Genomic DNA, 27635 nt, shown 5'->3' with positions numbered 1-27635 from the left:
AGCCGGGACGCCGTGCGCACGCGCGGGGAGGGGCGGCCGGGGGCTGACGGAGACTGGGAAGGCCCGGGAGCCTTGGCCGCGGCCCGCGAGCCCCCAACTCTGCGGAGGACGCGTGGAGTGGAGATGGTCGTCCCGGACCTAGACCAGCCTGGGAGCTGCAGGCCCGAGAGAGAATCCCGCCCGGGGCCCAGGATGCCTGGGTTCTGGTCCGCGCTCTGCCGAGGGCTCGCCGAATGACCCGAGGCAAGTTGCTTACCTGTTTTCAGTACCTAGTGGCGAGGAGGTTTCCGTCCGGAATCCACACAGCCCCAGTCTGGCGGGGTTTCTTGATGGAGTGAGATTCCTGTTGAGATCGCGAGTCACAGCCGGCGAGCACCCAACCCTGTGCCCCCACCCCATCCCCATCCCGCGATGGCCAATCGTTCAGCCCTCGACCGCGGCGGCCCCGTGGATGGCGTTGCCTGCGGCGGGGGCCTGGAGGCGCCCCCAAGCCGCAGGTTGGGGCCCCACAGCACCTACCCTCCTTCCGTGGGGTAGTGAGGGTCGGGGAGCTGCCAGCGACAAGCCTGATGAAAGGATTAAAGAAGGACTGTCAGACCTACGTGGTCATTTGTATTTAACGTATGGACCCAGTTACTGTATTAAATACCTATTCAGAGAGTGAAAGCTCCAGCAGGAAGTTTGAAAATCATATCCCTTAATGTAGCTCCTTGCCTAAAGTGGGTGCACCATAAATCCTTAATTTGGTAAAGGATCCGTCCTTAGAGCAAGGCCATTTCCTTGGGCCCAACTATAAGGAACTAGCCTAATGTTGCTGGGAGTGACTTCTTAACTTCCATTACTTGCTTATTTGACAGAATTTTTGCTCTTTTCTGTCTCTGATACAGATACTAACTGTACCTGTTGAAGCCCCCAGAGTTCCAGCCAGACCTGAGGCACTAGCAGGTGTGTGAAGCCGGTCATACTTCTAGCTGCTTGATTCATTTCATACACAGAAACAGAAGAGGCTGCTTGATGTCGCTCTTACCATACCTGCCTGTCACCTTCCCAGCGTTGGCTGATGTGTGAGTGTTTTGTTATATGGTGTCATGGAGGTCAAGGAGAAGGGAAAGGAAAGGGAACCAGATGCTGAGACCTCAGAGGATACAGTGAGAGAGAGCTAATTCCTGAGGTACCATGACCACCGAACACTGTCCTCCCCCCTTAATTAGAGTTACCCAAACGTCCAGCCTAATAGCCAGGAAATATTCCCATTCTTGGTGCTGGGAATCAGTGCATCTTGGCAGAGATTCTAGTTTGTTATTGGCAGCCAGTTCTTAGGGAATCCGGATCATGTTCCCACAGTGGGGAGCTGACTTCAAAGAGAGGCCACCCTCCTTCCTAAGTTACCCACATCTGTGAAGCGTGATTGTCAGTCAGTGGTGGACTGTCTGCCCACCTACGATCCAGATTGTTATAACAGGCATCCATGATGTCTAGCTCCTCCATGGTAGGTTATGGGCCTGTCCAGCCCCCTTCCCAAGGCGGGCTTGTAGGATGACCGCCTTAGAGTTAGCCACACTGGCTAACATGTACCATATTGGCGTTCACTGGCAAGGCAACGTGTTGGATTTTGATTTTCTATCATCATAGGAACCAGGCCTAGTATTCTAAGCCCCCAGACCCAACCCGTGTCTGAGACTTAAGCAAAGCCTAAGCATTTCAGCTAAGACCACCCACCAGGATGCCACCATTTGATAAGTTGCCCCCAAATCCCAGTGACTTCATGGTTAGAACTGACCCTACCACTTAACAGCGGTGCTTCTGCCTTCTGGACACTTGAGAATCCAACCCTCAGACTCCTACACCATCCCCTTCTTGTCATCGGGTGGCACGGATAGTAAGAGTTAGGATTTGGCTAAAGCAGCTGATTTATTCAGAGTAAGTTTCTTGCTTAAAAATTTTTAAAGTCAGTTTTTCTTAACAGAGGCTTTACCGAATGATGAAACTAGCTTTCTTTTTTTTCTTTTTTTTTTTTTAACAGTGCTGAGACTTCAGAGACTTCAGGGACTTCTTTCAGTACTCGCGGAAACCTCCCACACCCTGGTGATGGCACACAGGGACTGTTTTCCTACTCTTAGCCTGAATGACTGCCAAGAAGGAAGGCAAAGGCGGAACAGTTGGGTGTCAGGCTTTCTCCATATTTCTAATCCTTATTAAACTCCTTTCTGAGCCCAAGGACAAAGCTCACTTAACAAATGACTTTGAATCATGAATGAAAACTCTTGCTCTTTCCATGAGAAAGAATTAAGAGATGGACAGGTAAGCAAGTACTTCGATTTAGGGAAGAAGGTGTTGGTTGGGGATATATTGTTAATAGTGGTAACACAGAGGATGTATCACTAGAATGTAGAACTTTCGAAATGTTACAGGAAAACTTTCATTATAATGTTCTTTGTTCTATTAGGAGAAGCTTCTATTCATTCACCTCTGGGTCAGTTGCCTTTGCTGGTAGCTTGTGTTCTAAGTGGGTCATGGGATTTTGTTTTGGATTTGCTTGGGTGAGAGAAGAAGTTCAATGAGGAATCCCCCAAGGTATTTGTGACTCATCAGTTTGTTACTGTATTGACCCTTTGCCACACATATGCTTTGGCTTGATTATCCTCAGGACTCGGAGTCCAGGGTGATGACTTGTGAGTCTGGAAGCTGACTCTACCTCCCTTTCTCCCTCCCTTGTCCAGAAATGGTCTTACAGGGACCCTGTGGGATTTATTAGCCTCTGGGATAAAGCCTTTGCTTTGGGAGTCCAGGAAGGTTTTCTCTACTCTACTACAGAGAGAAGCCTTTGGCCACTGGAAGGGACTGAATTGGAGAGGGAAAGGAAGGATGAAATGAATCCTGAGTACACAGACCCCTACAGGGAGTTGTTCAGCATAATGAATCATCACATATTTTTGAGAACGCATTTTGTGCCAAATACTCTGCTAATGGGTGTCAGAAACAGGAAAGAAGTATAAGAGAAGATTCCTCCACTCAAAGCAGCAGAGTGTGATTTAAAGATAGACTGTGTTGGGGGGAAGTAAAAATTCTAGGTACCGGCCACCTGGGTGGCTCATTCGGTTGAATGTCTGACTTCAGATCAGGTCATGATCTCACGGTTTGTGAGTTGGAGCCCTGCATTGGACTCGCTGCTGTCAGCACGGAGCCTGCTTCAGATCCTCTGTCCCCCCCTCTCTCTGCCCTTGCCCCACTTGTACTCTTTCAAAAATAAATAAACATTAAAACAAGAAAAAAACTCTAGGTACAATTTCAGCATACTCACAAAGAAGGAGTCACAAGACTTACTACTTACAGACCCCAGAAACGCGGCAGGGGTGAATGTGCAGAGGGGGCAGGGAGCCTAGGTAAGGGTGGTCCTCAGTACCAGATCATGAGCAAGTACCCCTATTGCTCATAAGGTGGAGGTCACTGACTTCTCTTGGGCTCAACTCTAAGTGATTATTTTCAAAGATGCCCCAGAAAAAGCAAAGCAGGCACTCGTAGCAGGAATCCTAAGCCCGGGTCCCTGTCTAAATGTCCAGACTCTGGCTGTAAGCAGGTTTGTCGTACTGTCAGCCCTGAGGAAGCAACTCAGAAGAGCTGTTTCCTCATCATGCGGGCCTTTGGCAGGGAGCTTGTGCCGCCCACAGGACTGGCTGCAGGGCTGAGAGAAGGGGAGAGACCCTTGTAGTGTGGCCCCAGTGGGTAAGGTGGGCCACCTTGAGGAGATGCAGCTGATCTTAAAGGGGCCGGAGGACGCAAGAGGTGGCGGTAGGGGCGTATTCTGGAGGAAAACCACACAACCAGAGGGATGGAGGCGAGAGGAACTACAGCAAGGGTGTTCACGGGGGCGAAGTGGGCAATAACGGTGAGAAGGCATCGGAGTACCTGTGTGGCTCAGTTGGTTGAGGAGCTGACTCTTGATTTCGGCCCAGGTAATGATCTCACAGTTCATGGGGTGGAGTCCTATGTCGGGGCTGGGCTGACCTGCTTGAGATTCTCTCCCTCTTTCTCTGCCCCTCTCCCATCTTTAAAAATAAATAAGTAAACACTGTCAAAAAAAAATTCATGAGGGGGCATCATGAGGCCAGCGACAGAGGAGTTTTTTCAGCCATGGTGTGTTTCGGCAGCCATTCCTGTGTCCTCGTCATAAAAGAATCAAAGCTCTGTTTAAGGAGTAGTAGTTGGCAAACGTATGTGAGAAGGATTAGAGTAACAGAATAAGCTGGAATTCTACAGCTTTGACAAAAGCACTGATTTTTTTTTTTTTACTAGTTTTAATTAGTTTCTTGTGTTTATTTAAAAAAAATTTTTAGGGGCGCCTGGGTGGCGCAGTTGGTTAAGCGTCCAACTTCAGCCAGGTCACGATCTCGCAGTCCATGAGTTCGAGCCCCACGTCAGGCTCTGGGCTGATGGCTCAGAGCCTGGAGCCTGTTTCCGATTCTGTGTCTCCCTCTCTCTCTGCCCCTCCCCCATTCATGCTCTGTCTCTCTCTGTCCCAAAAATAAATAAATGTTGAAAAAAAATTAAAAAAAAAAAATTTTTAATGTCTATTTATTTTTGAGAGAGAGAGAGAGACAACGCTAGTGGGGGAGGGCAGAGAATGAGGGAAACACAGAATCCGAAGCAGGCTCCAGGCTCCAAGCTGTCAGCACAGAGCCCGACGCGGGGCTCGAACTCACAAACCGTGAGATCATGACCTGAGCCAAAGTCAGACACTTAACCAACTGAGCCACCCAGGCGCCCCTCTTTTATTTATTTTAGAGAAAATAACACATTCACATGGTTCAGACTCCAAAAAGCATGGAGGATGTATCTATAGTGAAAAAACTGCCTTCTACTCTTGTGCCCCGGCCACCCAGTTTTCTTCTGGAGGCCAAGTCACTGCTTCTTTGGGTATAATTCTGGACAACGTCTTGGCAGAGCAAAGCAAATGTATTTGTGTATTTTCTGAAAATACACATGGTAAAATAGCATATATACTCTGCCCTTTGCTTTTTTCACTTGATATATCACGTGGATCGTTCCATATTGTCCACAAAGTACTTTCTTATTCATTTTCTTTATGGCTATATTGGATCTCGTTGAGTTAATGTGCTTTCATTTGTTTAGCTAGTCCTTTAGTGGGCATTTGGGGTTTTTCTAGCCTTTTGCCATTACAAACAGTGCTACTGTGAACAGTGCTATAAGCATGTCATTTTGCACACGGACAAGTATATCTGTTGGGTAAATTCCTAGAATGCAGTTGCAGACCCAAAATGCACAAAGTGTATCTGATTCTGTCAGATATTATCAAGCTGTAGGGATGGAAACAGTTTACCGTTCAGAGTGTTCTAACACTTAGTTTGCTAGCCGACACAGTTAGTTTGCTAGCCGACACAGCGTGTTATCACACTTTTTGATATTTGCTAATATGATAAGTGAAAAATATTATCTCAGAGTAGATTTTTAAAAATTTTTTTGTTTTAATGTTTATTTTTTTTTATTTTTTATTTAAAAAAAATTTTTTTTCTTAATGTTTTTATTTATTTTTGAGACAGAGAGAGACAGAGCATGAGCGGGGGAGGGGCAGAGAGAGAGGGAGACACAGAATCCAAAGCAGGCTCCAGGCTCTGAGCCGTCAGCACAGAGCCCGATGCGGGGCTCGAACTCACAGACTGTGAGATCATGACCTGAGCCGAAGTCGGACGCTCAACCGACTGAGCCACCCAGGCGCCCCAATGTTTATTTATTTTTGAGAGAGACAATGTGCGAGCAGGGGAGGGGCAGAGAGACACAGAATCCGAAGCAGGCTCCAGGCTCTGAGCTGTCAGCACAGAGCCTGATGCGGGGCTCGAACTCATGAACTGTGAGATCATGACTTGAGTTGAGGTTGGACATTTAACCCAGGCACCCCAATCTCAGAGTAGTTTTATTTGACATTTCTCATATTTTTTTTAAGTTTATTTATTTATTCTGAGAGAGAGAACAAGAGAACAAGCGGGGGAGGGACAGAGAGATGGGGAGAGAGAATCCCAAGCAAGCTCTGCTCACGAACCATCAGATCATGACCTGAGCTGAAATCAAGAGTCTGTTGCTTAACTGACTGAGCCACCCAGGTGCCCCTGACCTTTCTCTTATGAGTGCGGTTGAGCATTTTTTTTGTATGTTTCAGTACTATTCGTGTTTCCTTTTCTGTAAGCTGTCCATATCCATGCCCGTCTTTCTACTGGGTCGGGTTTCTTTCCCTAACTGATTTGTAGGATTTTATTTCCAACATTATTAGTAAAATTAGCCCTGTATTGGTAATCTGAATTGCAAAAGTTGGTCAAGTGGTTTTTTTTACCCTCTGATGGGGCAAGGTTTAGCCAAAGGTAAGGGAACTGCCTGACTGAGCTTTACTTACTCAGAGCCCTGAGATGTTTCACGGAGCCAAGAAATCCGAGATAGCATTAACTAAGCTTTTTGCAGTTTTTCTTAAGACGAGATTAAGCAGGGGCGCCTGGGTGGCTCCGTCGGTTGAGCATCCGGCTTCGGCTCAGGTCATGATCTCGCAGTTTGCGAGTTCGAGCCCCGCATCGGGCTCTGTGCTGTCAGTTCAGAGCCTGGAGCCTGCTTCAGATTCTGTGTCTCCCTCTCTCTCTGCCCCTCCCCCGCTCACGCTCTGTCTCTCTCTGTCTCTCAAAAAATGAATAAACGTTAAAAAAAAATTTAAAAAAAACCCAAAAAACCAGATGAAGCAGAAGTTTTCCCTTACAGTGTTCCTTGTAGTTGACTTCTCAGGAGTTCAGCCATTTTTGTGTGTGTGGTATTGCGAAAAGGTGTGACATTTAAGCTGTCAACTTTGGAAGACCTATATGTGCCCAAGAGGTTGATCCTGCTTTGTCTTACAGGTTGAAAGTGTGTGTGCTGTGTGTCCTCCACCATATGACAAGGAAAACAGTGTTCTTCAGGCTTTCAGAGGAATTCCTGTACGTATCACCCAACTCCAGTACCTCCTGCCAATGCAGGCTTTTGTTGCGAGTTTGTGGTGCCGGGCACACAGCACGGCACAGACCTTGCTTCCAGGAACTCACACTTGGGAGCAGAGGTGTGGGGCACAAACTTGCAAAACAACCTCTAGCCAGTAAGATAATTGCGCTAGTGAAGCAGACTGTAAAGTGCAGTGGGAATACCAAAGGCACACCACAGTCTCAATGGAGTGACGTGAAGTTTTATTTACTCTTCAAGGAGAGCACATGCTTGTCCCCACATCGCGCAACTTGTACATCAGAGCGGGAGTTTTCCATGTGCTTCTCTTTTAAGATTGGCTTTAATCAACCCATCCTTCTGGTCTCCAGTTCCAAGGGTGGGAATTGGTTGTGTGGACGGAGGGGTGTGGATTCGCCCTCACACTAAAGGTCAGCTGCCCCTACAGATCTCAGAGTTGAAGAACCATGGCATCCTCCGGGCCCTGACTGCAGAAGCGAATGGATGGGAGCCAGGTGGTAAGGTCCCCTTCAGGGCCCTTGGAGCCTGGGTGGGACCCAAGTCAGAGCTCCCCATGTCTATTCTTCATCATTTGTACTTCTTTCACTACTTGTCCTATACAACTTGATAGATTTATCATTCTTCAAGGAAAATTAGAATCAACTCTGGATTAGGAGTCAAAAGGCTTGAGTCCTGATCTAGCTCTGCTCGTGGCTTACTGTGTACTTTTAGGCAAGTCATATCATCTTTGTGTCTACAGTGGGAATATCAATGCCTCCTTTATCCTCAGAGGGATACTGTGACAATAAAATGATTTCAGTGCATGTGAAAAGCCTTAGAGAAAGTATCCTATTTTATCGGCTTTATGATTCTCTCATGTACTGTATTTAAAGCTCATTTCACTTGCTGATTTATGACACAGAAATGCCCACTCATAGTTGAGAAACACCAATTCTGGAATCCCATGTCTCTGGGTTAAGTGCTGCTTCTGCCCACCAGCTATAGGATCATGAGCCACGTTTCTTAACCTTCTAACCTTTACTTACTTTATCTATGAAGCTGGGCGTGCATCAGACAGAATTGCTGTGTAACAGGAATTGTGTAAGGAATAAGTGAGCTAAGTAAGGTAAAGTGCTTAGCACACAGACTATAAATCTCATTGTATTGTCATCTTTAAATTCCGCAAACTGAAAATATAATCTCCAGAAATATGGGGCTTGCTAAAAATATTCTAATGTAGAAAAACTATTTGGAGATCTATGAAGTTTCTTCTAATAGAATTTTAACAGGGCACCTGGGTGGCTCAGTCAGTTGAGCATCTGACTTCGGCTCAGGTCTTGATCTTGTGGTTCATGAGTTTGAACGCACTTTGGATCTTCTGTCCCCCACTTTCTGCACCTGCCCCGCTCGTGCTGTCTCTTAAAAATAAATAAACATTTAAAAAAGAAAAAGAATTTTGGGGTGCCTAGTTGGCTGAGCTGGTTAAGCATCCGACTTTAGCTCAGGTCATGATCTCATGGTTTGTGAGTTTGAGCCCCATGTCGGGCTCTGTGCTGACAGCTCAGAACCTAGAGCCTTCTTCGGATTCTGTGTCTCCTTCTCTCTCTTTGCCCCTACCCCACTCACACTCTGTCTCTCTCTCCCTCTCTCTCAAAAACAAACATTTTAAAAAACCCAGAATTTTATCTTCACTGTGTGATGACAAACCTAACATTTATTAGACATCTTGCTTTAAATGCTAAAATATTTTATATTTCAGTACAACTGGCAGCTATATGCCAGATATTTTTAATCGCATTGAATGATTACACTTTTCTTCAGATTGCTCTCAGCTCATTTAAATTGATAGGGTTATGAGGCACCTGACTGGCTCAGACATACTGTGTAACTCTTGATCTTGAGGTCATGAGTTCGAGCCTCACGTATAGAGATTACTTTAAAAAAATAAAATTTTGGGGACGCCTGGGTGGCTCAGTTATGCGTCCGATTTAGACTTAGGTCATGATCTTGCAGTTTGTGAGTTCGAGCCCCACATCAGTCTCTCTGCTGTCAGCGTGGAGCCTGCTTCAGATCCTCTGTCTCCCTCTGTCTCTGCCCCTCCCTCTCTCTCTCTCAAAAATAAACATTTAGGGGCGCCTGGGTGGCTCAGTCAGTTAAGCGTCCGACTCTTGATTTCAGGTCAGGGCATGATCTCACGTTCTGTGAGTTCAGGTCCGTGTTGGGCTCCATGCTGAGTGCAGAGCCAGCTTGGGATTCTCCCTCTTTCATTGCCCCTCCCCCACTTGTACACGTGCTCTCTCTCTCTCTCTCAAAATAAATTTTAAAAAATAAACTTAAAAAGACAGAAACTTCTTAAAATAAATAAACATTGAAAAAATAAAATCTTTAAAAATTAGATAGATAGATGGGGCGCCTGGGTGGCGCAGTCGGTTAAGCGTCCGACTTCAGCCAGGTCACGATCTCGTGGTCCGTGAGTTCGAGCCCCGCGTCGGGCTCTGGGCTGATGGCTCAGAGCCTGGAGCCTGTTTCCTCCCTCTCTCTGCCCCTCCCCCGTTCATGCTCTGTCTCTCTCTGTCCCAAAAATAAATAAACGTTGAAAAAAAAAATTAGATAGATAGATAGATAGATAGATAAGCAAGCTTACTAACTCAGCAATGCTGTTTCCTGTGTAAGTGAAAGAGAGCCCAAATAAAGGAGGCAGTTGAAAGAGGAAGAAAGATAAAGACCTGTGCTAATGTGAGCTGCATTCACTATCCTGAAGATTTGTGTTTTGCCTCCACTTTTTTCTGTTAGTCAGGGGGGCATTAGTATTTAATGTCAGGATCATCTTTGGATGGAGGAGGAGTCTCCCTGGTTCCAAGAGGAAGGGGAGGAGATGCTCTTGCGTGCCTTGGACATTTGTCCCCAGTGTTTAGGCACCGGAGTGCAGTTGCCGGCTGGGACCTTATATTTCCTATTGACCAACCTGCAATCTCAGCAGATTCGTACACCTTCCTGGTGAGGTTTCTCCTCCTGACTCACAAGCTTCTGGCAAGTTCTTGGTAGGTGAGGGTATGTGGGGTGAAAAGTTGACCAAGTTGCTTGGAACGAGGGCCTGTGGTGTGAAGAGTCCGTGAAGCTGGGTGTTGGTGAGGGTGAGGGGTGACGAGGCCCTTGTCAGCACCATAATGAGCAGTCCCCACTGCCACTCCACTCTTCTCTTTGTTCAACCGCTTTCTCCCTCCTTTGCATCTCCCCGGGGTCCAGCATGCTGGAAGGAAGTTTTATTTTTTTCACCATCCAAGGTCAGACAGTCTGTATCCTGGTGAAGTGATCTAGCTTGGGAGCCCTGAGGCTCGGGGTCCCAGTCCACTCCAGACGGGGGCTGGCAAGATTGAATTTCCTAGAAATCCAGACCCATGTCCCCTGCTGCCACTACCCACTGCTCCCCTGGACCTGAACCCAGGACTGTCAGTAATACTAGCTGACACATACTGAGTACCCATCTTTGGGCCACATTCTGCCCTGAGAAGCTAAGGAGTCACGCCCCTCCTCGTGGCAGTGAGTGATGGCACATAGTCCGTGCCTCGCCCACGGAAGCACCGCTGGGGAGCGGCAGAGGGAAGGTGCCCGCCGGCACTTGGCTCTGGAGTGTGCTGTCAGTAACAGCCCTCCATGGCTTCCCAGCAGCACTCTCTTCCTCGATATCTGTTAGTGGTTTGAGTTTCTGGTAGCATTTTATTGATTTTATTTTATTAGCAAGTATATTTTCAAAACAGTTAATTGTCCTGTGCTATCCTCAGTCAAGACTGCATGGCCGAGAGGAGCTGCCCCCTCACTTTTACCACTGGAGGTAGAGGCTGGAGGGGTCGTGATTTGGGGTCTTGGACTCAAGTGTCTCTGTTTTCTCCATTATTTGTTGATTTCCTCTCTCGCAAACGGGAAAAGCCCGCGGCAGGACGTGCCACCAGCAGTCTGGGCTAAAGAGTGACAGCTGTGGTTTGGAGAAAGGGCTGGGTGGTGGCTATAGAGAACCTATCTTGCTGCTTGTTTTCTCCTGCTTTTCCAGTGCTTTCATTCATTTAGCAAACATTTGTTGAACACCTGCCCTGGGTCAGGCACTGAGCTAGGTTCTGGAGAACCCTGTCCTCATGTAGCTCCCAGTGTAGTGGGAGAGACCATTCCAGCACTGACGAGCACTGGGTGTCAGGAGTTTACAGAGGAGTGACTCCCAATCCAGATTTAATGAAGTCAAAGAAGGTGTGTGGGTGAGGGCCGGCATCAGAGTTAACTGGGGTGCTGACTTTGCGGTGGCAGAACTGTCTGTGCAGAGGCACCGAAGGTGGGAGGTGTGGAGGGATTCTGCATGCCCTACGGGACAGCTAGAGATGCAAGAGAGACCCAGACTGTGAACGTATTTAGATGCTGTGCTGAAGAGTTTGGGTTTTATCTTGAGAATTATGGAGAATCCCTGGAGGGTTTTGAGCAGGGGGCTGACATCAAAGGGGGCTGCCTTTTTGAACATTCACACTGGCAGCCGTGTGGAGAGGGTACCTGAGGGCAATGAGATCCAAGACAGGCAACCAAGGCGGGGGCTGCAGCAGCGATCCAGATATACCTAGATCTCAGAGGGTCTCCCTTTCTCACTGTTACAGCTGTGAGTGTGGAGGTGCTCAGAGCCCAAGAAGAATGGGAAGCTGTGGACAACATCCGGACGGAGACAGGTAACCACGGGAACGGCACTGTCTCCACACAGCCCAGCTGCTAGGAAGGGTGCCATCCACATGTGTGGCTAACATTTTTGTGACTCTGAGATTAGGAGACAATTACTGAGCATTTTCATTTTAGCCCTTTGACATAGAATAAAATATCTTCCCAAATCCAGAGATGATGACATTCTGCCTCTGGAGGAAATGGGGACGAATGCCATGGGGAAAGGGCTGCCATCCACTCACACCTGAGAGAAGACAGGGAGGACCTTGGCCAGGGTCAACTTCTGCAGGGTGATGAGATTGGGCAGAAGGATGGAGGCCAGCAGCCAGGGTCCCTGCCTAAGGTTGTTCACTGTACGGGGAGGTCTCTGGAGATAGGGGCTGAAGCCACCTGCTGGATGGCTCTGAGGGCTGGGTGAAAATGGTCTCACTTCCTTTTTTGACAGGTTTGGATGGAGCTATAAGAGGGTAGAACTGGGACCCATACCTGGCTTGAGTTTCCCTGGGGCTCCTGAAAAGTCATTACAATGGACTGTATCAGTCATCACCTATATTTGCTAACTGATAATTAATTCCCTGTGGACAGTACCAAAGGACAGAAAGGGGGTCATTCACATACAGGGTGTGAGAAGGGGCAAAGTAGCAGTTAGGAAAGGCCCCTAAACAGACCTTGGCATGCTCCCACAGGGGCACCTACTCCAGTCAGTGAGTTGCCTCCTCACAGATGAGTGGAATTTAGGGACCCCCCCTCCCCCACCCCCCGCAGGTCAGATCTGTCCCTACTCAGCTGCAGAGGTCAGCCTGGCAAGCCTCTGAACAGCCTGGTCTTAAAAGGGAGCTGGCCCAGCAGATAATGGTAGCCCCTTGAAAAAGAATTGGTTTTAGCTGTAGGTATCTGACGTTTGCAACTGAAGGCCAGCTTTTGGCTTAGAGGTGACAACCAGAGGGCCCTCAGTAAATGTTCGCGGATGGAATGACTACTGTTATAAATCCTGGAGTGTCTTCCCCTTTGCTATAGGTCAGGCCAGCTCAGACCAGCCTGGGCAGCTAATCTCCTTCAATGAAGCCCTGCAGCATTTCCAGACTGTGGACCTCTCTTCCTTCAAGGTATGAAAGTACTTTTGGGGTCTCAGGCAAAGCACCTTCTTCCCGGGGCCCAGGTTTCTATCCCACACTGGGCAAGCTAGATTGAAGCTTCCGGTTGAGGACCCTACCTCACCTAAGAAATCTTAGAGCACAGAATCAGGGGTAGCTAAGGACCCATGCTTCATACAGGACCCCAGTGGCCTTTTGGGGACTGTGCCCCAGAGTTCTTATGGCCCTGTCATCCAGAGGTCTGTGTTGCAGCTCCCTGTTCTTCCTCTGGAATCAAATGCTAGATGGCTCCTTAGGGAAGCAAGGCATCCTGTCTAGAAAGCTGAGTAATCCATGGCCATTGTAGAAAAATCTTCTGTTCCCTCAGGGAACCAGAAGTGATTTGAGAATTTTAAAAATATGTGAGGATTTTAAAACATTGAGGAGAATTTTATTTTTTTTTTATTTTTTTTTTTAATGTTTATTTTTTATTTTTGAGACAGAGAGAGACAGAGCATGAACGGGGGAGGGGCAGAGAGAGAGGGAGACACAGAATCAGAAGCAGGCTCCAGGCTCTGAGCTGTCAGCCCAGAGCCTGACGTGGGGCTCGAACTCACGGACCGCGAGATCGTGACCTGAGCTGAAGTCGGACCCTTAACCGACTGAGCCACCCAGGCGCCCCGAGGAGAATTTTAAAAACATTGAGGAGAATAAAAGCTCGAGGGCTTTCTGGAGCATCTTGAGTGACTACGAGTAATTTTAGAGGATTGTGATTGCAGATCTTCAACCTAAAACCAGGTTTAAGAAAGGCTGCAAAGACAAGAATCAGGTTGGTTTTTAGGACCCAGAGAGCCAGAAGCTACCAAAACCAGAAAATTCTAATACCTGCTGCAGTGGCCCTTGAGGCATAAGTCAGCACCACCTGGTTTAGGAGGTGCTGGTTGTGGTATGGACAGAACGCTCCAGCTACCCCTCAGGTATCCGGCTCCAAAAAAGTCCCCACTAAACACGCCTCCCCGCTGGCTCCCTCACCCTGGAAGTTGAGAGGACCTGTGAAACTTTATAATTTATGTTCTTTCCAGAAAGAGATAGACCTACAAAAGGGAAAGCGGCCCTGCCGGGAAACCTGGCCTGGCTTCTGTCAGACCAAAGCGGGGGTCCCCGCGTCAGCCATCTCTAGCCTCCTTGGCGGTCGGTGGAATAGGTAGCTCTGGAGAAACCCGGAGGAGCAAATGCAGACAACGGGCTAATAATGCCTATATCTCTTTCCTACTCACAAAAATCCTGGGGGCCAGAAGAGCCTGTCTCCAGAGATTGAGCAGGTGTTTCACAGCTTCGACCCCCTTTCACTGGCCCACAGCCCAGCCAGGTAGTTGGGGGAGCTACTTCTTTCTGCAAGAACAGTCCCTGTACTGATCCTAAAGGTCAGTTTATTAAGGCAGGTGAACTCAGAGGGGCGCCTGAGTGGCTCAGTTGGTTGAGCGTCCATCTCTTCATTTCAGCTCAGATCATGACCCCAGGGTTGTGGAATCGAGCCCTGCATCGGGCTCTGCACTGAGCATGGAGCCTGCTTGGGATTCTCTCTTTCCCTCTGCCCCTCTCCCCTGCTCATGCTATCCCTCTCTCTCCCTAAAATTAAAAAAATAAATAAAAATAATGGGGCGCCTGGGTGGCACAGTCGGTTAAGCGTCCGACTTCAGCCAGGTCACGATCTCGCGGTCCGTGAGTTCGAGCCCCGCGTCGGGCTCTGGGCTGATGGCTCAGAGCCTGGAGCCTGTTTCCGATTCTGTGTTTCCCTCTCTCTCTGCCCCTCCCCCGTTCATGTTCTGTCTCTCTCTGTCCCCAAAAAAATAAATAAAAAACGTTGAAAAAAAAAATTTAAAAAAATAAATAAATAAACAAACAAACAAACAAACAAACAAACAAGCAGGTGAACTCAGCCCTCTGCTCATTGCCTGCGATTTCCTCCCCAGAAAAGAATTCAGCCAACTATTCGAAGGACTGGGCTCGCTGCCCTCCGGCACTGCCTCTTCGGTCCTCCAAAGCTCCACCAGGGCCTCCGTGAAGAAAGGGACTTGGTCCTGACCATTGCTCAGTGTGAGTGCACGGGTGCTGCATCTGTGGTCAGGCAGAGAGCACTGTTTGCCCACCTGTTGTTGAGGCTAAGCCAGAGGTCTTTCATGTACCATGTCGTGGGGGAGAGCGGGAGCCGCGGGATGAAAATGGGGGAGAACACAGTGACGAGTACAGTCCAGATCTACCTTGTATCAACCATTTTCTGAGAAACACTCAGTCATCCCTTCAGAGGCCAGCAATCCGACGGGGGGGGGCGGGATGTGTTTTTGGGTAGGTGGCCTGGATAACCAAGACCCAATGCATGGCCGAGTCCTCCAGACCATCTATAAGAAGCTGACTGGCTCCAAGTTTGACTGTGCCCTCTACGGAGACCACTGGGAAGATCTGGGCTTTCAGGGTAAGAGACAGGAATGGTTCATCTTTTCCTTGACCCCTGATTCCACCACTAGAGCAAGAGCCCAGACAGTCTTCTTCCTATCATGCCAACACCCTGAGACTGGATATCTTGGGGGGAAGCATTCCAGGAAGGGGGTATGGGAAATGCAAAGGCCCTGAGGTGAGCATGTTCACTATGCTTGAGAAGTAGCAAGGAGTGTGACTGAAGTGAAAAGATCACTTGTGGCCTTACAGGCCATTGTCAAACATTTACTCTAAGTGAGACAGAAAGCATCAGAGTGATAGGATTTGGAATCTAGTGTTTTCTTTTTCCTCATTCCTTTTAACACAGATAAAAATTTTGCTTTATGCTATTTTATTTTTTGAGTGAAACAAAATGATTTCAGCTATTTTGGGATCATACAACTCTTTTTTCAAAATCGTATCAAGTTACATTTATATAGAATAGGAAAATGTCTTCATTTAAAAAGGAAGTTTTAGGGGCGCCTGGGTGGCTCAGTCGGTTGGGCGGCCGACTTCGGCTCAGGTCATGATCTCGCGGTCCGTGAGTTCGAGCCCCGCATCAGGCTCTGTGCTGACAGCTCAGAGCCTGGAGCCTGTTTCAGATTCTGTGTCTCCCTCTCTCTGACCCTCCCCCATTCATGCTCCGTCTCTCTCTGTCTCAAAAATAAATAAACATTAAAAAAAAAAAATTAGAAAAAAAAAAGGAAGTTTTAGGGGTACTTGGGTGGCTCAGTCAGTTAAAACATCCCTGCTCTTGATTTTAGATCAGGTCATTATCTCACGGTTCATGGGTTCAAGCCCTTGGGATTCTCTTTCCCTGTCTCTCTGTCCCTTCCCCACTTGTGTGTGCACATGCTCGCTCTCTCTCTCTCTCTGAAAATAAAATAAATAGGAAATTTTACATACCTATAACTAATTGGTCCATTGGCATTGACAACATGTTTAAATTCCTTTATCCTCCCTCATCTATAATATAATTATCTTAAAATTTTCCTCCATATGCAATGAAAATCATGTCAGTGTTAGGATTTTTGTTTTAACCATCAAACAATTTTAAAAACTCAAAAGGAGGAGCAAAGTCTGCTGTATTTGCCCGTATGTTTACTCTTTCCATTGCTCTGTCTTCCTTTTTGATATTCTGAGATTTCTTCTTTTATCATTTCCTTTCATTTTCAAGAACTTCCTTTAGCCATTTTCTAAAGTAGTCCTGCTGGTGATAAATTAGTTTCAGGTGTATAATAATAGTGTTTCAACAATTCCATCTAGTACTCAGTGCTCATCAAGATAAATGTACTCTTTTTTTCTTTAAGTTTATTTATTTATTTTGAGAGAGACAGAGACAGCGTGAGCAGGGGAGGGGCAGAGAGAGAGCGCGCAAGAGAGAGACAGACAGAGAGAATCCCAAGCAGGTTCCTTGCTGGCAGTGCGGAACCTGTCATGGGGCTCAAACTCACTCATGGAACCGTGAAATCATAACCTGAGCTGAAACCAAGAGTCGGACACTGAACCGACTGAACCACCCAGGCACCCTGTTCGGCCTCCGCTGATGCCACTGGCTAAGAGGGGCACAGGTACCAAATTACATGACTCATTACAGGAGTCCCATGTAGACTTCATTGACATCGCAAGGGTAGGGGGGCTCACTCCCAGCTCCCAGTTTGCTGAAACTACCTTGGTGGAACTAAGGGGCACCTTGTTACAGTCAGGCAGGGATGGAAGTCTAGACTCCCCACTTGGCCTGTAGCAAAGGTAATCAAGTCCTTGAAGCCCACGGGAGGAGGGACTTCATTTGGCATTGCTCGCCATCACCCTCCATGTCCTCATCTCTGTTGCAGGAGCGAATCCGGCCACAGACCTGAGAGGAGCAGGCTTCCTTGCCCTCCTGCACCTGCTGTACCTGGTGATGGACTCGAAGACTTTGCTGATGGCCCAGGAGATTTTCCGCCTGTCTCGTCACCATATCCAGGTGGGGCTTTGCTGGGAAGCCAGAGAAAGGGCTGTGGACCCAGGATCCGGGTGCATGATGCTCCTGAGCTATCAGGAGAGCCTCACGGGGGCTGTCTCTAGTGGTTGAGGGCTCTCAGGACAACTGGGGCCAAACCAGGACCAGGCTTCCCCCGCCAGCCTGACCTGCGCTGGAATCTGAGCTCTACCACTTGTTAGCCTGTGTCTCAAGCAAGTGCTTTAACTCCTCAGAGCCTTGGTTTTTTTCATCCATAGAATGGAAATCACGAACACTTCAGCTGGACAGTTGGGAAAATTAAATGAGGTTGTATATGGAAGCGCTAGGCGTAGCTGTGATATTAATGTGTCAACTCATTACCCTCCCTGAGGAAATCCCTTCAACAGTATTAGTAGGTTCTCCTGACCCTAAAGGAGAAGAGTTAGTCTTTATGTGCCCCAGAGGAGGAGATTTGCCTGTGAGGGTCAGGTGACACATGGTCTTACTGACAGGCCAGAAGTGGCTTCCTGTAGCCCTCGGTCTGTCCAAGCCTTCTTTGGAGTTAGGTTTCACGTTTTTCCCAGGTAGTAAAAGGTGGTAGTTCTACCATTTTGTTTTGTTTTGTTTTGTTTATTTTTTTTAAAGATTTTACTTTAAAATAATCTGTACACCCAATTTGGGGCTCAAATTCATAACCCCAAGATCAAGACTAGCATGCTCCATGAACTGAGCCATCTAGGTGCACCATCCCACCATTTTAGAAAACAAATTTGACCTGTTTCCTGCCATTCATCTATGCCAGATGCATGGAACATGGAATTTATCCACTATACACAAAATTTTAAGTTATTTATTTATGTATTTATTTTGAGAGAGACTGAGCAGGAGAAAGGCAGAGGGAGAGGGAGAGGGAGAATCTTAAGCAGGCTCTGTGCTGTCAGTGAAGAACTTGACTCGGGGCTCGAATTCACAAACTGTGAGATCATGACCTGAGCCGAAATCAAGACTCAGACACTCACTGACTGAGCTTAACTGACTGGGGCCCCCACGAAACAAATTTTTATTCAGCATTCCGTATGCTACTTATTGTGCTTAGTGCTTGGGATACATCAGAGGACAAAGTAAAGATCCTTCTAGCACAGAAGACAAGGCAGTGAGACTAACATGTAAAGGAATGATCAAGTATGCCCAAAGGTGGTAAGTGCTAAAGGGAAAGAACAAGTAGGGTAAGGTTAGGGTGCTCAAGGTAGCTCTCATGAGAGGGAGGGACTTAAACTAGACCTTGAAGGAGGTGAAGGTGTTGGCCCTTCACCTGGGGGAGGGCACTCCACGCAGAGGGAGTGACAAGAGCAAAGGTGCTGAGGAAGGAGTATGTCTGGCATGTGAAGGGATAGCAGGAAACCAGCTGGAGTGGAAGGAGCCCGGGAGAACAGTCGGGAGGGAGGTCATACAGCTAACGGGGACCAGATGGCAGAGGGCCTGGTAGGTTATGATGAGGACTTTTGATTTTACTCTGAATAAAGTGAGGGTTTTCAGCAGCCTGGAGTACATGATGCAACTCAACATTTTTAAATGTATCCTCTCAGTGGCTAGGTTGAGAATAGTCTGTAGGGAGAGCTTTTATAATCCAGTCAGAGATGATGGGTGTTTTCAGAGGAGGTGTTGTGAAGTAGTCAGATTCTGGATATGGGATCTTGAGCGTATGGGCTTAAGAAAGTAGAGCTAGTTGGGGTACCTGGCTGGCTCAGTTGGAAGGGCATGTGACTCTTGGTCTTGGGGTTATGAATTCAAGGCCCATGTTGGAGGGAGAGTTTGCTTTAAAAAGAAAGAAAGAAAGAAAGAAAGGAAGGAAGAAAGAAAGAAAAAGAAAGAAAGAAAATAGAACCAGCATATTTTTCTGATGGATTGATTATGGGTGTGAGAAAAAAAGATTTTTAATCTGAGCAACTGGAAAGATAGAGTGGCCATCAACTGAAATAGAAAAGAGAGAGCAAGGTTGGGGGGTTCAGTCTGCCATACAAATTTTATTTTACTTTTTAAGTGTCCATTCACTTATTTTGAGAGAGAGCACAAGTGCAGGAGAGGCGGAGAGGGAGAGAGAGAGAGAGAGAGAGAGAGAGAGAGAGAGAGAGAGACAGAGAATCCTAAGCAGGCTCCATGCTCAGCACAGAGCCTAACACGTGGCTCAATCTCACAAGTCTTGAGATCATGACCCGAGCCAAAATCAAGAGTCAGACACAACCGACTGAGCCACCTGGACGCTCCGCCATACAAATTTTATATTGAGGTTATGCATGTTTGGTAAGAGCACCACAAAAGAGCAGTGGCCTTCTCTGTGCCTCAGCTCAGGAGCACGTAATGCCAACATGTCTTACTGCTGGTAAGGTTAACCTTGATCATGTGGTTAAGGTGTCTGCCAGGTTTCTACACTGTAGAGTTATTATTTTTCCCCTTTGTAATTAGTAACTGTCTTGGGGAAGATACTTTGAGACTGCGCAAATACTCTGTTTTTATATCAGCGTATATAGATATTTATCTTTTTCTATGGGTTATAACCCAATAGTATCGTTACTTATTTTGTTGCTCACATTGTTTCAAGGTCTTCGGCCATTTTCGGAGCTCTTTCAGGTGGGCACCTGTGCCCTTACAGTGTGCCCTTTTCTGAGCACTGTTTAGCTTTCTGGACTGCAGAAAATGCTCTGGTCTCATCTTGTATTTTCCCCATATGATTTCCAGGCCTGGAATCACCCACTTCTCTAAGGAGCTCTTGCTCTTTTAGTTGGAGAATGACATTTAGAAAGCAAGCGTTGAGGGCCAGGTGTTCTCACTGCTAGTAAGTTCTGACCCTTCCAGGCCCTCTCTGTGGACAGAGCCCGGAATACACACATGTGCTACAGGTTCGTTCCCAGCCCTGATAGGGGAGGTCTACGGAGGCGAGTGTACCTGTCCCAGCCCTGGTGCAGGAAGGTGGTGTGCTTTGATACTGCCTGAGGGAGGGGAGCCCAAGAACAGTGGCTGAGCATCAGACCTGCAACACTTGCATCAGATCATCTTACCCTAGAGGGTTGGAGGTGGGCAGGCCTGAGTTGCCAAAACAGACCATTGCAGTAACAGTGTGGCTGGCCGTGTTTTGTGGTTCTCACAATCTCAATTTCTTCCTTCTTGTCAAATGAGAAAGTAATTCCAACCCTGCAGAATTATTCTAAGTTAGAGATAAACTATGTAAAGTGCCAAGCAACAGCCATTCAGTGAGTGTTATCAAAATAACTTAAAAAAATTTTTTTGGAAGTTTATTTATTTTGAGACAGAGCAAGCAAGGAAGGGCAGAGAGAGAAGGAGAGAGAATCCTAAGCAGGCTCTGCACTGTTAGCGTGGACACGGGGCTTGATCTCATGGTTTGTGAGATCATGACCTGAGCCAAAATCAAGAATCAGACACTTAACAGACTGAGTCACCCAAGTGCCCCTCAATGTAATTGATTTCCGTGAGTAAAAATACACGTTATACATGTTATGTGTAATAATACATACATAAATACATCTTATGTTTTTAAAGTCAGTTGAATACATATCTGTGTGTGCATGAGGGCACACATACACATACACACACACAACTGTTAGTAAAGTAGATGCCTTTTTAATTTTTAATTTATTTTATTTTAGTGTGTGTATATGTGTGTCTTAGGTGGATCCCTTTTTTCATCCAAAACTTCTTGAATACAAAACAAGTTATCATATGGTTCCTGCCACTGGGACACTTTTTCTTTCTTTCTTTTTCTTTTTTTTAATTGTTTATTTATTTATTTGGAGAGAGAGAGAGAGAGTGAGAGTGAGTGTGTGTGTGTGTGTGTGTGTGTGTGTGTGTGTGTGTGTGTGTGAGCGGGGAGGGGCAGAGGAGACAGAGAGAGAAAGAGAATCCCAAGCAGGCTCCACACTGTCAGCACAGAACCTGAGGCAAACTGTATGATCATGACCTGAGTCAATATCAAGAGTCCGATACTTAGCCAACTGAGCCACCCACGCGCCCCCTGGGGCAGTTTTACATTTCTGATGTCTACTGAATATCTCTGTATCTTTGGGAGGAAAAGCACCCATTAAGTTTTAAGGCTTCACTTATGCCTGTCTGTTCCAGGAAACACTGGAAGAGGCAAGAGTGGGACTTCACAAGTATCTGGTCTTGAGATATATCAGGGGCCTCACAGGGTGAGAATGTGGGCATGTTCTGTGGTCTTCACGATGCAGGGAGGTAATGTCTGGGGTAAGTTTGAGAACCGTACCTGGTAGCTTATGCCGTGGTCCCCTCTCTTGAAGTTGAGGAGTACCTCAGCAATCCAGCCCCTCATTTTAGAGGCATGGAAATGGAGACCCAGAGAAACCAAATGACTTGCTGAAGGTCCCACGGCTAATTGGTATTTCCTATGAGTTATCTCTGACCTCATTGTCTCCCTTCTTGTGATGTACGAAAACTCTGTTGTAAGAGCTGCCTACAGGAAAATGGATGCCAGGGTGGAGGGTATTGCCAACTCCGAATACCTCATTTGTTTTTAAGGACAGGCTTGAGGGAGGTGAGGGAGCAAGCCATCCAGATGTCTATGGGAGGGACATCCCAGGCAGAGGGAGCAGCAGGATGAGAGAGAGAGTACTGGGTACTTGATCTGCACGGACCCAGACTGACTGCTTTGACCAGTCCGTTTCTCATCCCTTCACTGGCTGGCCTTTATGGAACTTACTGGGGATTTATGTTTACTCCACAATATGCATGTTGGCCAGTAAGATGGAACAGCAGTTTAACCTAATAAGAGGGCTGGTATCAGGAAGCTAGATCCTGGTTCCATCTGCAGTATTATTATGGGGCTATGATGTAAGTCACTTAACCTCTCCGGGCCTTAGCGTGCTCTTCTATGAAATAAGGGCCTTGGCCTAAACAATTCTAAGGTCCCTCCCAGATTAATTTTAAAATTCCTTGAAGTAAAAGCAATGCCAAGATTTTAAAGTAAAGCTTCACCTCAGGCCCTTATGAACCTTGAAAACACCGTTTTCCAGGAGGCGTGTGCGAGATCAGAGTAACAGCTGGGGGCCAAAGCTCTGCCAGCAGCTGGTCCTGTACTCTCCTGAGGGGAAACGTAAAGCCCCACGTACCCACGGTACATCCTGCTAAAGGGGAACTGGCAAAAAAGTACAAATGCCGGGGCGCTTGGGTGGCTCAGTTGGTTGAGCGGCTGACTTCGGCTCAGGTCATGATCTCACGGTCCGTGAGTTCGAGCCCTGCGTCGGGCTCTATGCTAACAGCTCAGAGCCTGGAGCCTGTTTCAGAATCTGTGTCTCCCTCTCTCTGACCCTCCCCCGTTCATGCTCTGTCTCTGTCTCAAAAATAAATAAACGTTAAAAAAAAAAAAAAAAAAGTACAAATGCCAGCGTAGGGGGGCAGACTCCCACGAATCCCAGCAGTATGGAAGTGTTTAGCCCACACCATGCGGAGAAGGGGTGCTGTCACAGACACCGAGGGGTGCAGGGCACATCGGGCTACTTGCTGGCAGGCGAGGAAGCACCTTATGGTAATGCTTGCTCACATACACACTTCAATAGCCTTCCGCGCACTTTCCATGCCTTGTTTCATTCCGCCAACATGACAGGCCTGCAAAGAGGTAGGGTAGAGATGATCCTTATAGATCTCTTTTCCAGGCAGAGAAATGTGAGGGTCAGAGAGGTAAAGCTAGTAAGTGGTGAAGTGGGGCCTGGGACCTACACCTCCTGACAGCTAGCCCAGCAGTGGGCTCCTCATAGCAGCAGTCGTCAGCCGGCAACTCACTTCAGAGTCACCTAGGGGGTGCAGGTGCCCAGGCCCCTCCCCAGACTACTGAATTGAATCTCCAGGGATGGAGCCATGTCAGCAGCCACCCCAAAAAACGATCTGGTCTTCTTTGCATCAGTATTCAAAGGTGGTTAAGCCAGAATGTGACAGACAAAAATGTCCAGGTCTGGCTTCCTCCGCTGTCTTTCAGTCCGTTCCTCAACACAGCCTCAGTATAGTATTTTAGCTCTAGGCAACACTTGTCAGGGGCCAAGGAACTGCTGAAGAAAAGGAGGCATTTAGATCTGAATTCCAGTTTTTCACTGCTTTTTAGTAAGTGGGCTTGGTAACAGTGTTCTCAAGAGTGAGCAAACACTGGGTTTCGATCCTCTGTTAATTATGTTGCTACCATATTCTTGTTCCCGTGTTTATTTTTAGACTGAAAAAAGTCTAGGGAGGGAGCAATCTTATACGAGTATATATGGTAATTAAGTAGGCAATACATGAAGGTATAAATGCATTGCTGCTGACCTCAGCTACTCATGTTGAGGAAAGGATAATTATGAACATTTGTTAACACTTCCTTAGGCCGGCACTGTGCTTAGTATTTTGCATATGCGATCTAATTGCTCGCGACGATAACTCTGAGTAGGTTGTGGAATAGATAATAGAAAATGTGAACTGTAGGTAATAAAACCGATCTCATAGCATTTTTGTAATGAATAGTGACTCGACTCCACCCAGCTTGGCCCTTTTGTCAAGGTCCCCAGGACCACCCCTAGGTTCGATGATTGACTGGGAAGATTCACAAGACTTGGCCTATAGTCACACTCATAGCTATGATTTATAGGAAAATCAGCAAAGGGAAGGAGTGCGTGGGACAAATCCACGGGAAATCGGGCATGAGCTTCCTTCCAAGAGTCTTCTTCCGGTAGAACCACACGGGAAACACTTAATTCCTCCAGTATCGAATCACGCAGCACAGGAAATGTTGCCAGCCAGGGCAGCTCACTAGAGATTCAGTACCCAAGGTTTTATGGGGGCAGTCGTGCACACACCCTCTGTGTAGCACACACCAAAATTCCAGAGTCAGAGAAAAAGCAGATATTCAGCATAAACCACATTGTACAGTTAAGGCACATGAGTCATCCTGAGGGGATGGTGGAAACCCTCCCAAAATCCAAGTTCCCAGGTGCCAGCCAAAGGCCACCCTTGCAGGCAGGTTTTTCTAAGGACAGCAGTCTCAGGTCTGGTGCGTTAACTCTTTCCTGCGCAGTCCTCAATGTTATTTCCTTTTTGGTTCTAAGAAACGGGAAAGCTAAGTCTCATAGAGTTTGGGTGGCCTTCCTAAGGACACACAGCCAGCAGGCGTCCAGGCCAAGATCTGGAGCCCAGATGTCATGAAGACCCCAAGGAAAATCTTTGCGGAGCCAGAAGACCGTCTACAGTTCAGTGCTGTCAGATAGTTCAGTGTAGAACTTTCTGCAATGAAGGGAGTGTTCTTTATTGGCACTGCTCAATACAGTAGCTAGCTACTCAGCACAGATGGCTATTGAGCACTCTATATATAACGAATAGGACTCAGGACTTCAGTTTTGTTTTTCAAAAAAATTTTAAGTTTACTTATTTATTTTGAGAGAGAGAGAGAGAGTAGGGGAGGGGCAGAGAGAGAGGGAGAGAGAGAATTCCAACCAGGCTCCCTGCTGTCAGCGCCGAGCCCCACTCGGGGCTTCATCTCATAACTGTGAAATCATGACCTGAGCCGAGATCAAGAGTCAGACGCTTCACCGATTGAGACCCTTGGGCGTCACGGGAGTTCAGTGTTTTTTCAACTAAGGAGTTGAATTTTTGTTTATGTTTGTTTGTTTGTTTGTTTGTTTGTTTTGAAAGAGAGAACCAGCAGGGGGAGCAGAGAGAGAGAAGGAGACAGGATCTGAAGCAGGCTCTGTGCTGACAGCATAGAGCTTAATATGGGGCTCAAACTCATGAACCATGAGATCATGACCTGAGTCAAAGTCGGAGACTTAACCGGCTAAGCCACCCAGGTGTTCCGAGGAGTCGGATTTTTAGTTTTGCTTAATTTTTAACTAATTTATATGAATTTTAAGTTTATTTACTTATTTAGAGAGAGCACAAGTGGGGCAGGGGTAGAGAGAGAGAGAGAGAATCCCAAGCTCAATGGGATGAGATTGGGAGAGCCCGATGCGGGGCTGGAATCACAAACTGTGAGGTCATGACTGGAGCTGAAGTCGGACGCTTAGCCGACTGAGCCACCCAGGTGCCCCTAATTTTTAACTAATTTAAGTCGCTCTTTGTGGCTACTTGCTACCCTACTGGACAGCACAGTTCTGCATCATAATGTAATGGCTTTTTCTTAGGGGAAGCAGATGGGATAAAGAGACTTTGGCTCTTGTTCCCAACTAAGGAGTGTACTGATCTGTGTGTGCCCCTCAGGGGGTGTCCTTGGGTATGTGCAACGGTAGAAACTAACATGTAAAGAGCCGGGCTGCCACTGACCCTGTGCCCGCTCCATTCCAGCAATTCCCCTTCTGTTTGATGTCCGTGAATATCACCCGCATCGCAATCCAGGCCTTAAGGGAGGAATGTCTCTCCAGGTGAGTCCCCACGCTGGTCAACCCCAGCCAGCTGATGAGAGCCACCCAGCAGAACCTGGTTCCCTCCCACCCCCTGCCCCATTCTCCCAGCCCCTCTCCCAGAGCCCCAACAGAGTCCAGTCCCAGCAGAGTCCAACCCTACCCTGAGGTGAAGGCTGCCTGAGGAAAGGCTCCCTGGGGGAATGGAGGGCAGGAGGCACCTGGCTGTCAGCTTGTCTGCTGCGGGGCGGGTCACCCCCCCCCCCCCACCCATGTGCTATAGGGAGTGCAACCGGCAGCAAAAGGTGATCCCGGTGGTGAACAGCTTCTACGCCGCCACCTTCCTCCGCCTCGCACACGTTTGGAGGACTCAGCAGAAGACCATCGCAGACTGCGGCTTTGTCCTCAAAGGTGTGCTCTTTTGTCTTGACCTAGGAGGTCTGAACTCCTAGGGTCCCCAGGTTCAGGGACCCCAGGATAGTTGCTAGACTGGTTTGGGTTACAGTTCCCTCCCCCTCCCCCCCCCATTCACACTTTCTCAAACTCCAGCTTCCCAAAGTGTCCGTCAGCCCACCCTCTGGAGCCTGCCACCTCTCCTCCCTTTCTGACCTCAGATCATATTTACTGAATCAAAAGCTGGGTCCATCGGGTGGACTGACCATTCAAAGTCGAGACTGCCCTGGTCAAGGTAGAATGTGCAGTTCCTGTGGCTTCCCTGGTCCGTCAGCCTCCCTCTCTGGAGAGCTCTCCACCTTGGACCCTTTCACCCTTCTCTCCACAGGGTCTGGGTTGGGGGGTGCCCCCAGAGCTGCTAGGCCTGGACTGGTGTGCAGCCCAAAGCCCCCTCAAGCCTTTTGTTCTCCATTCCTCTGTTCCAGACTTGGAGGTGTTGGCCAAGAAGAGCCCGAGGCGGCTGCTCAAGACCCTGGAAATCTACCTGGCTGGAGTGTCAAAGGGACAGGCCTCATTGTTGGGAACACAGAAGTGCTGTGGGCCACAAGCCTCTCACTCCAGGGATCTCACCTTCACAGGCGTGTGTGACCTGCCACCACATTCATCCAAAGGCACGCGGCTGATCTGACCAACCGGAGGCTGATAGAAAGACCCAGCTGCTGGGCCACGGGGGCTTTGGAAGGGCACTTGGCACATTATGCCAAGTGTATGCCGGCTGGACCTCCTTGGCGAATCCAAGGACCCTCACCCGTGTGAGACATTAGGGACAGTTAGACTCATCCCATTCCCCACAGACCTGCCTCCAGAGCGATGAACTTGCCATAATTGGAATTGAGCTACTTTAGAGTTGGTTTCCAGGTAATCCCAGTGAGTGAACGGATCATGAGGCAGGAAAGCCCTACCTGGATGTTCTACATATCTGCACATCGAAAGATATGCCCACACAGAGGTGCCAGAATTCTGACTCCCTGGACGGCAGGCTCTCAGGCCCCGGGTGCCCACAGGACAGGGACCCTGTGGCTAGAATTCGAAGGGAGGAGCAGTGGCAGCAGCCAACAGGGGACAGCACGAACCAGAGCAACAGGTCTTCCTCTTCCTCCACCAGGCTGATATGGGGCCCCTCTGGGGTTTCTGGCCTTGCACTCACCCCACCCTCACGTCTCCCCATGCCTCAGCCCCGCTGTTGAGGATACAGAATCGCCTTTCGGCTGGGTGTCTCCACTGCTGCCCATCCCCACTGCCCACCAGCTGGGCACCCCACTACTGCACAAACCCCACCCCATGAAGGTGTGCGGTTGCCACCAGGGATGGTTTTCTGGCCTGGATGAAGGAAGAGGCTCACACATCGGCAGTTTTTGAATAAAAGAATTGTCCTAGGCCAAGGGCCCCAGGTGTTTTCCTCCAGCCTGGTAGAGCCAGGTGCTCCAGCCCAGTGACAGCACCGGTCCCGGGCTCCAGGAGAGAAGGGTGCTCTGCCCTGGCCAGGCCCCTGCTGAGGGCATAGATATCCATTTGTACTTACAGGCCCAGAGACTCCTCGCACACTCTAGCCGGTGGGCAAGGTGGCCCTGACTCGTGAAGATTGCTGTAAGGCATCCACAGGTTTTCCCATATGTGCTTCTGGGGAAGCTCGTAGCTCCGTTGTTTCAT

At 48.1% G+C, this 27635-nt stretch overlaps 1 protein-coding gene across 4 annotated transcripts; it reads left to right on the top strand.

The window, feature by feature from the left end:
• Positions 1-15: 15 nt before the first annotated feature.
• ELMOD3 (ELMO domain containing 3) lies at positions 16-27363 on the top strand. Of its 4 annotated transcripts, none has more exons than XM_086700706.1 (13): positions 16-243; positions 917-945; positions 2024-2301; positions 6891-6968; positions 7415-7484; positions 11601-11669; positions 12676-12764; positions 14705-14828; positions 15082-15204; positions 17042-17172; positions 25477-25553; positions 25816-25943; positions 26411-27363. In XM_086700706.1, exons 3-13 carry the CDS (start codon positions 2251-2253, stop codon positions 26611-26613), a joined length of 1143 nt encoding a protein of 380 aa, XP_086556832.1. In that variant the 5' UTR covers positions 16-243; positions 917-945; positions 2024-2250; the 3' UTR covers positions 26614-27363. The 4 variants fall into 4 exon arrangements, with proteins under 4 accessions (XP_086556832.1, XP_086556830.1, XP_086556831.1 ...); XM_086700704.1 differs by having other exon boundaries at positions 917-1064; XM_086700705.1 differs by having other exon boundaries at positions 888-945.
• The last annotated feature ends 272 nt before the right edge of the window (positions 27364-27635 follow it).

Source organism: Puma concolor, chromosome A3, assembly GCF_028749965.1.
Source record: "Puma concolor isolate L17-30 chromosome A3, mPumCon1.1.hap2, whole genome shotgun sequence".
Classification (NCBI taxonomy): domain Eukaryota; kingdom Metazoa; phylum Chordata; class Mammalia; order Carnivora; family Felidae; genus Puma; species Puma concolor.
This window is presented reverse-complemented; position numbering and strand designations above follow the sequence as displayed.

What these genes read in the sequence shown, in the direction of transcription:
- ELMOD3 (XM_086700706.1), top strand. Translation starts at nt 2,251, where the DNA reads ATGAATGAAAACTCTTGCTCTTTCCATGAGAAAGAATTAAGAGATGGA. An exon ending in AGGCTTTCAGAGGAATTCCT is followed by an intron (nt 6,969 to 7,414) that starts GTACGTATCACC and finishes CTGCCCCTACAG; the next exon opens with ATCTCAGAGTTGAAGAACCA. An exon ending in CTGCGGCTTTGTCCTCAAAG is followed by an intron (nt 25,944 to 26,410) that starts GTGTGCTCTTTT and finishes CCTCTGTTCCAG; the next exon opens with ACTTGGAGGTGTTGGCCAAG.